The 13,616-nt window shown below is 27.1% G+C and overlaps 1 protein-coding gene and 1 long non-coding RNA gene across 2 annotated transcripts; both read left to right on the plus strand.

Moving 5' to 3' along the window:
* The first annotated feature begins 8,457 nt into the window (after positions 1–8,457).
* LOC126552866 (uncharacterized) lies at positions 8,458–10,689 on the plus strand. The gene is made up of 2 exons (XM_050207958.1): positions 8,458–8,731; positions 8,803–10,689. Exon 2 carries the CDS (start codon positions 9,050–9,052, stop codon positions 10,466–10,468), a length of 1,419 nt encoding a protein of 472 aa, XP_050063915.1. The 5' UTR covers positions 8,458–8,731; positions 8,803–9,049; the 3' UTR covers positions 10,469–10,689.
* A 917-nt stretch (positions 10,690–11,606) lies between these two features.
* LOC126552872 (uncharacterized) lies at positions 11,607–12,070 on the plus strand. Its single transcript, XR_007606330.1, has 3 exons — positions 11,607–11,723; positions 11,805–11,867; positions 11,942–12,070. It is a non-coding gene; the product is annotated as an uncharacterized LOC126552872 (long non-coding RNA).
* The last annotated feature ends 1,546 nt before the right edge of the window (positions 12,071–13,616 follow it).

Below are 13,616 nucleotides of genomic sequence, written 5' to 3' on the forward strand. Positions count from 1 at the left end.
AATGCATTGATTTTTCAATGATGTGTTTTTTTATTTTTATTTTTTGTGTCTGTGTACACTGTACACGATAAGTAGTCGAAAATGCTTCGATTTTCAACTTCAGTAACTTGTACAATGGGAAAGTGAATCTAGTTGGTGCATTGGGGAGGTCAAAATTTAAAATTCCCAATAGTTTTACTACCTACTATATCTAAAATAATACTTTAAAAACTTATATTGTATTTCTCATTGATATAATAAATTAGGTAGGTAACTAAATTTATTTTTCTTCCTTTTTGAGCGGGTATGAGGCGCTTACCTCGCTTGCCCTGCACGGCGTGTATCCGAATTGCATGTGCCAAAAAAAAACATAAATTGGAGTGTCCGAATTGCATGCCATCAGAATATCAGATTATCAGGTATCAGCAATAGTTTATAATATATTATACACTTCTTATTATATCAAGTATAACTTCTTTTTGAACTTTTCTAATTTAACGTACTTTTCCACTGAAAAAACGGGCTTTTGTACATTAAGTTTAGTATAATAAAGTGAATGTATTTTACATTTGTACATGCTATATTTTAAATAAATAATTAAAGGTAATAACAATATATAATTTGGTAATTTTGAAATAAATAATTACAATAATAATATAATATTTGGTCGAAACATAAAATTTGGACGAATTTTTAGGAAAAATAATTAAAATAATGATATACAATTTGGTCCAGTTTTTAAAATAAATAATTATTATCTCTATATATAAAGGGAAGTGTACTTTACCAATAATCAACGTGTAGTAATCCGACCATATTACGTTATTTTATTACTTTATTTTTATTACCTTTGAGCTGATACTGTTTGCAATAATTTCATACATCCAATTATAGATCTAGTATTATATTCTTGTTATATGAATTCGTAGAAAGCTAATACGCATTCAATAATCGTGTCTTAGTAAACACGAAACTTGTGTTCCGGTTTACCATGACACACACGTATATTCTGGGACTACGTCCATGATTAGTTTTATATAAAAAGGGTTGTGGTAGTATTAAGATTCAGACATAGTTAAGCCTCAAGTACGCATGGACCGGTGGCGTTGTTCTATACTTAACAACACATCGGGCTAGTCGTTAATATTATTATTTTACTCTGTCTCAGTTAATAAATAACTTGATTTTCAAACTTATAAAAAACGAGTTGTTTATTTACTACAAATTTCTTACGCTCTCCGAAGAAGATAGACGACAATGTGGACTTCGTCGTTAAATCGTGTTGAGCCATCTTCACCAGGACCGGCTCATTACAAGCGCAACGCCCAGACCAAATCACTGGGTTTAGAGACTTCAAATGTTGTACAGAGGTTCCTTAAGCAATGTAGAGCGCACTAAGAAAGGATTTTTCAAAATTCGCATTTTAAAGGGTTGCTCAAACGGTGATTTTATGATTTATGATGGAATTTTTGTTTATAAATGGTTGCTATAACAACCTGATTTATGTGTTGATACATTTATCACTTTATTATTACAGCTAATTATTGTTATTGTTATTATTAAATAACACGTCTTCGTAGTTTGTATACGCACACTTCCAAAGTTTATGTACGGTACCTAACTATGGTTCTTTCTAAAAATTGAAATGTAAAATAACAAGTTGTTTTACTTATTATTAATAATATAAAATAACATAAAATTCGGTTTGTTATTTTCGTGTGGTAAACCACTCGTGAGTTGATATAAATTGGCGTTACCTAACTGAATTGATTAAAAAATTGTAACATGACACAGTTTTTAAACTGTGAATCCGACGTAATATTAAATTAAATGAAAATTTAAAAAAAAATTAAATTAATTGTGTAATCCCAATTAAATTAAACACTTACACACGGCCTACGAAAATGCAAAAAAAGAAAGTAACACACGGGCAACGCTGTATCGGGTCAGCTATGCCTATTTGAGTTATCGACTTGAAATTTCGAGGATAGATTTTTAAAATAATTTCATCGGGTACTAAGAAAGGATTTATCAACATTTTGATTTTAAAGGGTTGAAATCGGTAAAAATAATTTTTTATATGTAAGTTGTATATCTATATTGATATAATAATAACAATAGCAGTCGACCGATAATAATACATTTCTTAGATATGCGATATGGATAAACGTGTTACGATCCACCATGCCGTCGCGGCGTTTCCTATATCATTTACACTATTCACAGTCTTTACGACAGTTCATTTGTCTACTGACTTGTCTGACTTACTCACGAGTCACGATAGGCTCACTGCTTTACTGATACGTTCTGATACACATTATATGTATTTTACTAATACGTATTATATTATATGATGCAGTAAATTATTATCCCGTAGAATTTCTCAATTCACTTAACCCTCCTGGATTCCCACCACATTTATTAACATTAAAAATTGGTACTCCTATAATGCTTCTAAGAAATCTTATCCCACCAAAATTGTGCAATGGGATTCGTCTACGTATTACTGATCTTCAAAAAAATCTAATAGAAGCTCAAATTATGACTGGATCTGCAAAAGGTGAATCAGTTTTTATTCCTTGCATACCAATAATACTATAAGATTATCCATTCCAATTTAAGAGAATGCAGTTTCCTGTCATAATATGTTTTGCTATGACAATAAATAAATCACAAGGACAAACCTTGAAAATTGCAAGGATCGATGTAAGAGAAGATTGTTTTTCATATGGACAATTTTATGTGGCATGCTCCAGAGTTAGTATGTCCACAAATTTAGTTATTTTGGCACCAACAGGAAAAACATCAAATGTAGTTTATAGAGAAATTGTATAATAAGATTGTTGTCATACATTATTATTTTTTATTATATACCTATTAAAATTAATCGTCTGTCTTGGTCTGCGGCCGTCCGGTTAAAGTTGGGCTGTAGACATTTTTATAATTAAAACCGGCAACGACGGTTAATTCAGTTAGTAATAATATAAAATTTATTTGGATGTCGGCAACACAATATTTGCTAACTTTTCTATAAATAAAATTCTACTAATTTCATTATTTTTAAATTGTGTCATTACTGAACTTATAAATTTTTATTTTTCCAATATTTCTCGACGTCTATTATTTAAATTTGAACTACGCATTTTTACATATATATCACATTATACTTGTTTTAAAACATCGACTAAATGAAATATACTGGGATTTGGTGAGTAAACCATGCTATTTAGTTTGGAATGAAATTATTCACAAGCATTAGTTATTTGCATCGTAGAATTAGAAAATTCAGTCCAAATAGACGGTGGAAATAAACTGTCAGCCATCACATACATTTCTAAGGAATAGTCACAAAATTCATGTATGCGATTATCATTGGGTTAAATCGCCATGATTTCGTTTATAAAACAGTCGTCTACATCATTTGGGTTTAAGAATGATAGACCAAAATATAATTTTAAATACATTCCAATTTCTGTTTTTTTTTTAAATTTGTACATAAACCTATAGTTGGATTTTTCTCCAAATGCTCTGCCCTAGATGAAAACGACATCCTTTTCTTGGAGCATTTGGGAAAACAATTAAAAGTGCCGAATGAATTGCCTGTTCAAAGTCAGCAATTCAGCATAAATGATTTTAGGTGATAAGTTTAAGTTCAAATCGTTCATCTTTATTAATAAATTAGTGAAAGCATCTTCATAAATTTGTTTTGTTTTTCCCGTTAATAAAAAAAATATTAGAGGCATATAATTATGATTTTTAACACCGTGAATTGTAAATAATTGGTAAAACATTTTGGGACAACTTTTAAATGTACCATCAACAAACAAAATTTCGCAACCACTTATAAATATTTTAAATTTGCATGTGTTGTAAAAGCCACAATATTATTTTCAGGATTGTTAATAAATAAAAAATTTTCGTCTCTATTAGTTTTGATGTCCAAATTATCTAAAGCTGTATGTAAATCAATCAAAGTGTCAGGCAGTTTGGGATAAAACTAATGCAAATTTTTTCGAAATCGTGTTGTGTCATTTGTTGTTCATGTACTAATATCTCCCTTTAGTAGCTCACGATGTAGTATTTTACTGGGTTTTTCAAATGAATACTCTATAGCTTTACGTTTTAAATTATTACATACCTGTTGTCTAATTAATTTTTGTTTGTCATCTTTTTCGTGATTATAATTTATCTCGCGAAATATAACTTTATGTTCTCTATTAAAAGTTTAAGTTATACCTAATATAATAAGTGTATAATAAATAAACTATTGCTGATACACGGCATGCAATTTGGACAAACCCTTCTATGAAATGGCATGCAATTCGGACAGCCCCCTTTAAGAAATCGCAAGCAATTTTTTTTTTTTTTTGGCATGCAATTCGGACGCAGCCATCGCACGTCACTGATTTTGAGAGTTTCAATTAGGATAGGTTGGATTAGATTCAGGTATGTTGTTTTTAAAATCCTTGGTTGACACAAGTACAATGTTCTGTTTTTATTTTATTTGTTTATTCATGATGATAATACGCTATTATACAATTTACATCACTTACATCAATAGTTTTATTGTTATATGCTGATGTTATGCTTAATAATAATATGGTGATGCTGTCACGCTTAGCCGCTTAGGAGAGGTTAGCGTTGGCTCCCCCGGCACCAAAAAATACATGTAAGGTATACCTACCCATAATGTTGCTAATTTGATTATTGTAGCCCCACCTAAATATCAGTACCTACTAGTTAGGTTTTAGGTATATTTTTAGCTCTCTTGAATATTTTGGAAGTAAATGTTTGATAAAATAATTTATTATAAATAACAGTACGTTAGTATTCATTATAATCAATGATAACAGGTATACACTATACATTAACAGTTAACATTAAAATATAATTCTTTTTTATTAACTAGGTAGGTACAATTGTACAACTGTATTTAGTCCAATACCTACTCTAATATTAGTAACTATTACCTACCTACCTACCACCTAATATAAATTATTCATTATTAACATTACTAGTACCTAATGATTAATGAATATAAATAAAATGTTATGAAATTATGGAAATGAAATAAATTATAATAGGTAAATAGGTTAATATTTTTAAATTCCGTTGATTTTACGGTCCGGAAATTCATTTTCAATGAATTTTATACACCATTAATATAAACTTAAATGTATTTAAATTTTTTTCCGTTTTATTACACCGATATGTTATAGTTCATGAATTCATAATTCCTGTGGTTTTATTTCCGGGACTTTATTGGCGTCCCGGAATTTTGCTTTCCTGGTAATTTACGGCCAGAGGTATTTAATTCCGGTAAATTTACGTTTATTTTCTTTCGTTATTACGTTCCGTAAACTAAAATTTCAATTTTTTTATATATTCAATACAAATTATATTGTAGTAATTTTATACTCCGAAATTCAAATTCTCGAATTAATTTTCCAATTTAATTTTGTCCATTTATTTTAAGCTCTATACAAATTACAGTCAATATGTTTAAATTCCGCTGATTTTACGGTCCGGGATTTCATTGTCAATGCATTTTAAACTACAAAAATATATATTTCAATTTGTTTAAGTTCTTGCCTTTTTATAATACGAAAGTGTTATAGGTACTCCGTGATTTTGTTATTCTGGTAATTTTGTTCCCATGATTTTACGGCCTCCCAATACAATGTGTTACCGGAGACGGATATTTTAATTCTACCGATCAATGTAGCGTATTCGCTTTTAAGAGGTGGCGAGTTTAGACTATAAAAAATCATAAGCTTCATCATGAATACAGCTAGTTCAGTAGAAGCTCTAGAAGCCAGTATATTTTTTTCAAGCATCTCCACGCTAACAGAAATGTAAGTACTTATTAATACTATTACTTTACTACTATTAAATATTTACTATTATCATGTAGAATTTAAGTTTTATTATTTGAATCGGTTGACTATTATAATTTTCCACTATAAAAATGATTCCAATTAATAATGGTTTAGGAAATGGTATTTTATATAATTTGCACCACAAATAGGTACATTTAAATACATAATATGTAATTTGTATCAAAAATATAACATGTATTTGCGTTACATAAATAAATTAATTTTAGGTAGTATTTTTTTACGCCACGCCAGAAAACGAAATGAAATATGTAATTTGTACCAGCCCTAAAATTGAGTATAGTACGAGACATTTTGAATAGTTCGAAAAGATTAGTGTGTAGTACAACATTTAAAAGTATGTTATTTTAATTAATCATTTATAATAATAATAATATGTATAATTTTATATCTTCACATTTTTTAAAAAAAAATAAATATTTTAATAGTTTTTTTTCCAAACCACATATACACAGATACATCGTAAACAATATTTTGTGTTGTTACGTCTTATACACTTAATTATAGTTATTATTATTTTATTATTATCAGCTTAGTTGTAGTAAATGTGCGGTATATACACGGAATATATTCTGTGGTATATATATAAACAAAAATAGTTACTAGCTTTTTCTCGTTTCTTACAGAGTTTAGTTGTTATAAAAAATTATAAATTATGTTTTATTTTTTAAAAAAATAGTATAATATACTTAACAAGAATTTACTTATTTAATATACATAGAGTTTGCTTTACTTATACATTTATTTATAATTAAAGTATGATTGATTTTATATGTTTTATGAATTATTACTAAACAAAAATTTACTTATTTTGATATACATAGTTTTTACTTATATATACATTTTATTATAATTATAATTTTAATAAGGTGAACAATGTTACAAATTATAATTTTAGTATGTACAGATTAGATAATGCCCCTTTTTAAAATTTTATTTGGTGTGAATTATAAACTTGAAAAGTGGTACAAATTATTAAAAAAATACATTTTTTTTAGATGTGGTGTAAATGAGATATAGTTTTTACCTTACCATTTTTATATTTAAAAAAAGAATAAACGAATAAATATTTACCTATAATTTCAGATTTTTTTTTTTTAATGGAATATATATCCAATCTTTGATAGAAGAATTAGAATTGAAAGTTTTAGAAAACGAAAAAAGTGTTGATCAAGATGAAGAAAGAAAAAAATTGATATAAGAGTTTTAAATAAAAAGATTCATGGTTTATATAAACAAAAAATAATAAACCTAATTGAAATAGACAAGTTAAGAATAAAAAAGAAACATTTTAGACGATTATAATTTTTCTTATTATATTGGTCTACAATATAATAGACGTTTACGTTATCGTTCCTAATTTTGAATAATCAACTAGAAGATTTAATAAATAATTTGTTTAAATAAATCTAATTTTTTTAACCCAATTAAAGCTAGTTTAATTATTATTATTTCTTTAATCTGTTTTCCATTTTTTCTTTTTTATACACCTACTTGTATAGAAGTATTAGTTTGTTCACAATAGCTTTTCTAAAACATAAAAAAATGTTTTTTTTTTAGAAAATGGATTTACTTAACCATATCTTAATTGAAATTCATCGATTGGACGAAGAAATCGATGATAATGATGAGAAGGAAGTACAAAGTAAACATGAACAAAGAAAAACCATAATCTTAATCAAAAGAAAAATAAAATATTAAGATATGAAAAATACTTAGCTAAAACACTTTTACAAGATAAAAAAAAAAATAAAAATCTTAAAAGAAAATATAATAAATTTGAGAAATGAAATATTACTTGTTAATAAATATTATAATTTGTATGATTATGTTAGTTTTCGAAAACAGACGTTAGCTTATCATCTGCATAGCGATTATTGTATATTATTGGAAGATCTAAATTTATTAACACGTTGACCGCCATGTGCCCGCCAGCGGTCACACTAACTAGAAACTTATTACTGCTTTTGTGGTCGCCGGCTGTCAAACTACCTTATAACATCCACGCCATGTGGACGCGGGCTGCCCATAGATAATATATACATGGATAGGACATCCCTATACTTAATACACACGGTATAATGTGGCCGAAGAAAATATATGTTACCACACTAGTGACATTAGTGGTTCATGATAAAACCTTATTATCAACACAGAGTAGAAATATAGATAATACTTCGCTTATCAATAATTAAAATAATTAATTATATTTTGTTATTGAACTTGTTAGTTGTTTATATATTTGTCTATTATAACTTGTAATTTAATATTTATAACTGTATTCTGTAGATACTTTTGTATTTTTAAATGGTTTTTAAATGGTTGTACTGTGGGTCATCATCGATAAATTATGATAAACTGTCTTTTCATTCGAGGCGTGTAGTTTCAAAACCAGCCAAAAGCACTTTTTTTGAAAACTGGTTTTTTTGTATTTTCTAAATGGTCACACTGTATTAAAAGTGCTGTAAAAATATTGAACATCAAAAGAGACCATAACTGGTATAAACTGACCACGGGAAATTGTAGTTGGTATCAAAATCACCCATCTGACGATGTTTACTTCAAAACAAGCCATAATCAATTACGTTATTTTTCGCGGCAAAAAAATAATTGATAATAATAATAATGCTACCTATGATAGTAGTAATATTATTATCGTTATAAGTTATAACTAAATATTTATTTTTAATTAGTTATTTTACTAGCTGTTAATAGTCTTATTATGTTGTGTACGTGTTAATTATTTATGTAAGTTCTTTTATAAACAAGGACAAACATCCTCAAATCGAAGATATATCTAGAAAAAGGAAAATAAACAGGCAATTATGGGAAGTAACAAGGAAAAAAACTGAAAGGTATTTTATAATCTCATAACTAGTTAATTAAATTTTACAATATAACTAGTAACACAATTTTTACATGTTAGGTATTGTAATCCTGGTGCCCCAAAATGTAAAAAATGTGACCATAAATTGCAAATTCATGCATTCAAATGCAGTGAACTACAGCGTGTTGATCAAATAAATTTCCATAAAAACTTTTACAGCAATATAACTAAAATACAACAAGATTCATATATACTTAAGTACACATCGGGAATAAAATCAAAAGAAAAAGAACCTGGTGTACGTAATGAAATAAGAAATTTGACAATTAAATATTATATTCCAAAAATGTTTTCAAAAAAACTAATTCCAGTTTGCCGTGATTTGTTTTTATCAACCCTTTTGCTATCAAAAAATCGTGTACAGGGTGTAGTACGTAGAAATTTCATTTTTGGAACTAGTCCAACTGAAAATAGGGGTGGCAATAGAAAAACTAATATTTTTATGGACAAAAGAAATGGAGTTATCACTTTTATTAAAAAAATTAATGTTATTGAAAGTCATTATTGTAGAAGTAAATCATCTAGTCGTGTGTATATAAGTAGTGAATTAAATATTAAAAAATTGTGGCGAATTTATAATGATGAAGCAGAGGATTTATTAAAAGTGAAAGAAAGTTACTTTCGCCATATTTTCTGTACAGAATTTAATATAGGATTTGGTACACCTAGTACAGACGCATGTTCTACATGCATAAGCTTATCAGAAAAAATTAAACATTCAGATTGCAGTACAAAAAAAAATGAATTAAAAACAGAACTAAAATTACACAAATTAAAAGCCAATGCATTTTATTCCAAATTAAAAGAAAATAAACAAGACTTGCTCATTGTTTCATTTGATTGCCAAAAAAACCAACCATTGCCTCGTGTTCCTGATCAAGCTGCATACTATTCACGCCAGTTATACAAGTATAACCTGACCATTATAATAGGTCATTCAAAATGTGCCTATACTAAAGATAATGTTTTTATTTATCACTGGGATGAAACTGAACATGCCAAGGGTTCGAACGAAATTTCATCTGCTGTTTATCATTGCCTATCAAATTTAGTTATTCCTACATCAATTAAAACTGTACGGTTAGTTGCTGATGGCTGTGGAGGTCAAAACAAAAATTCAACAATGATGGGCATGGTATCAACTTGGTTTCTGAATTTAGCCCCTATTCATGTACAAAATGTAGAATTTGTTTTTCCAATTGTAGGCCATTCTTTTCTACCAGCAGATAGGGTTTTTGCTAATATTGAAAAAAAAATTAAAAGGAAAGATGTTATTACTAGTCCAGATGAATATACAAATTTATTTTCAGACTTTGGTACTACAGTACCTTTAGCAGGAATAGTACATGACTGGAAGACATCTGTACAGTCAGTTTTCAAACCTCCTGGCGGTTGGCATTTTAGTTTTAATTCAACAAAAAGATTTTTGTTTAAAAAAAATGTACAAAAAACTAATGTTTTGATAAAAGGTGAAGTAAGTTACCAAGTTGAAACTGGTGCGTATAAAAATGTATGTAAGAAGGGAAAGACTGTGCATAACATTAATAATTTACATTTAAGCGAAATATCTACTAGAAATATGAAAATAAATCCATTGAAGTTAAGGGATGTGGATAATTTACTGAAAAAACATTATGGTGACCAATGGCAAACATTAGATTTTCTTAGGTTTTACAAAGACAATATATTCAAAAAATCTCAATAATTAATATTAGATGATGAAGAATATATTACTATGTGCTGTGATGAAAATATGTGTGATACTGATCAAAACCTGATGATATAATAGTTAAATTTAATATTAAAATAATAAAAAATACTGTGAAATTATAAATGATGTGATATTATATTATAAAAAGTATTATACTAAACAACAGTTTTTATGTTCATTGTTATTTTATGTTTTATTCAAATAATTTTTTAATACCTGAAAAAATGTATAATTTTTATATTGTAATAATATTATAATATTGTCTAAGGTATGACAGAATTTTAAATAGTTGTATTGGTTGTTGTTAATAAATTATAATCAAATAATGTTACCTTATTATTTAAAGTATGATAGATTGAATAGATTTATTTTATTGTTAATAATATCCTAATATTGTCTAAGGTATGACAGAATTTTAAATAGTTTTATTAGGTAGTTGTTTTTAATAAATTATAATCAAATAATGTTACTTTATTGTCTAAGGTATGACAGATTGAAAAGTTTTTTTTTATTGTTAATAAATTAGTTTTGTCTTATTGTCTGAGGTATGGCAAAATAAATAATTTTTTATATTGTTAATAATATTAATAATATCATAATATATTTTGATCAATAAAGTTTGTCTAAAGTAAGACAATGTCATAATATAATATTATTTGGTTTTTTATTAAAATATTCCTATGTTAGTTTCAAAATCACCTATAGCGCAATGTCAATTTCAAAACCAGCCATCTACATAAAAACCAAAAAAATATTTTGCTTCAAAACCAGCCATATAATGAAATTTGCAACAAAACCAGCTATCTTGAAACTAGAAATGTATATAACTCTTGTAATAATATTTTTATAAAACGCCTATTCATACACAGTATTTATGCATTCCAAACCCATGATTTCATATTTATTACAAAATCATAGAGTAAAATTTTAAGGTCTTTTTGGTTTTTTGTTGTTCCTGAAAATTTTTAAAAATTGGTTATGGCTGGTTTTGAAACTACACGCCTCTAATTTCGTAAGTAGCTAATTAAGAATTTAATAATTTAATTTGACATTATAATATTTATTTCTCAACATTAAAGGTTTCCCAAAGATCAAAGAAAAAACTGGTGGCTAAGTATATTAAACTTGACAAGTGCTGGCCAGTGGGATAAAATTTGTTCAAACCATTTTAAATCACAGGATTATTATGTACATGGTTCAAAAAAAAATTAGTATATGATGCAGTACCAACTCAAGATGTTTTGAAAAAGTAAAATTATTATTCATTTATTTAAATCACAATATTTTAAACAAAATTATACATAATATATATATATATATATTTTTACAGTAAAGATGAAAATGATTCAAATCAGATTCAATCACCAAAAACACCACTGTATCAATCTAAAAGGTACCTAACTGATAAATGTGTAATTTAAATATGATACTATTTTAAAACAATATTTGATTGTTACTTCCATACAGGAAACTATTTTCTAGCTCATCTGTGTCCCTTAGAAAAGTATTCTGTTCTTCGTCAAGATTTGGTGACTTGACTGAAATAGATTTTAGTACTCCTCGAAGATCGAAAAAAAATTTTCAATTTGTCCAAACAACAGTGTCAGATCTTCGACAAAAGAACAAATGTCTAGTTCAAAAATGTCATAGGCTCGAACAAAAAATTTGTGAATTGAATATGATAATCAAAGATCAAAATGACAGGCTATTACAAACTAATTCTGCAGCTGTTAACTGTAAAGTAATATAAAAATATAATAAATATTCATTTTAATACTTGTTTTTAAACATAAATATACATAAGGTGATTCTAATTTTACAATTCAAGTACTACTCAATGCTGTGTTTTTCAAAGTAAAAATTTAAAAACTAATGAAAATAATAAAAATATCATTAAAAAAATGTTTTATATAGCAATTTTAATTTCTGTAAACACTGAGTGGTTCATGATAAAAGAGAATCACTTTGTATATAATATTAAATAATATAATATACAGGGTGTCCTAAGTCTATTTACTAATGCAATAACTTTTTCTATTCAATATTTTATTTATTATATTATATTATATTATATTAATTGTTACTGTATTTTAATACCATTTGTTATTTTTGTTTGTGTCTGTTAACCATTTGTCAAAAAAACAATCGGGAGTGGAATCTTAAGGTGAAAAAACTTCAGAAAGACAAATACGAAGATCAGAACTGGAAAAAAACCTGTTTTATGTTATTCAATATATGTTAATCTTATATTAATAATAAATTATAATTTTATGTTTCATAATGTGATTTTATTATTACCTGTGATGTGAATGATTTATTTATTTGAGCATGGTCAATTTAAAAGTTATTGTGTTTTATGGTATGTTAATTATCTTAAATGAATATCTTTCAGGCATTAGGATCAGATATTCTTGACTATATTGTTGCTGGAAAGAGACCTAATACCTATAGTGAAGAAATTCGAAAATTTTCGGTAACTTTGCAATATTATTTGCCCAAGACTTACATGTATGTTAGAGAAAAGTTTAATAACATATTGCCTCACCCAAGAACGTTAAGTCGTTGGTACATGGCCATTGATGGCCAACCCGGGTTTACTAAAGAATCTTTTGATACATTGGCTGATATTGCAAAAACAAAAGAAATTCAATGCGATTTAGTGATTGATGAAATGAGTATACGAAAACAAATAGAAATGGATAGTAATCGAAATGTGTATGGCTTTGTTAATTTGGGTGTCACAAGTACTGAAAATATGGATAAAAATATATTAGAGGCAAAAAATTCTTTAGTTTTTATATTAGTTGGAATAAATGGTTACTGGAAGTTGCCCATTGGTTATTTTTTAATTGATGGCTTGTCAGGTAAAGACAGGGCCGGCCTTCTGTTGAAAGCGTTTAATAAATGATACTGGAGTAAATATAAATTCTTTAACTTTTGATGGAGTATCAGTAAATATATCAATGGTTTCAACTTTGGGAGCTGATTTAAATAACTCACCATAAATTATAAATCCACATACAAAAGAACCAATCTATATTTTTCTAGACGCCGCGCATATAATCAAACTTGTTAGAAATGCTTGGGGTGATCGTGTATACAAAAAAAATGAGAACAACAAGACAGTGGAAGTAATAAAAGA

This window comes from Aphis gossypii, chromosome X (assembly GCF_020184175.1).
Source record: "Aphis gossypii isolate Hap1 chromosome X, ASM2018417v2, whole genome shotgun sequence".
Taxonomy (NCBI): domain Eukaryota; kingdom Metazoa; phylum Arthropoda; class Insecta; order Hemiptera; family Aphididae; genus Aphis; species Aphis gossypii.

Coding starts and splice junctions, on each gene's coding strand:
- LOC126552866 (XM_050207958.1), top strand. CDS start 9,050: ATGTTTTCAAAAAAACTAATTCCAGTTTGCCGTGATTTGTTTTTATCA.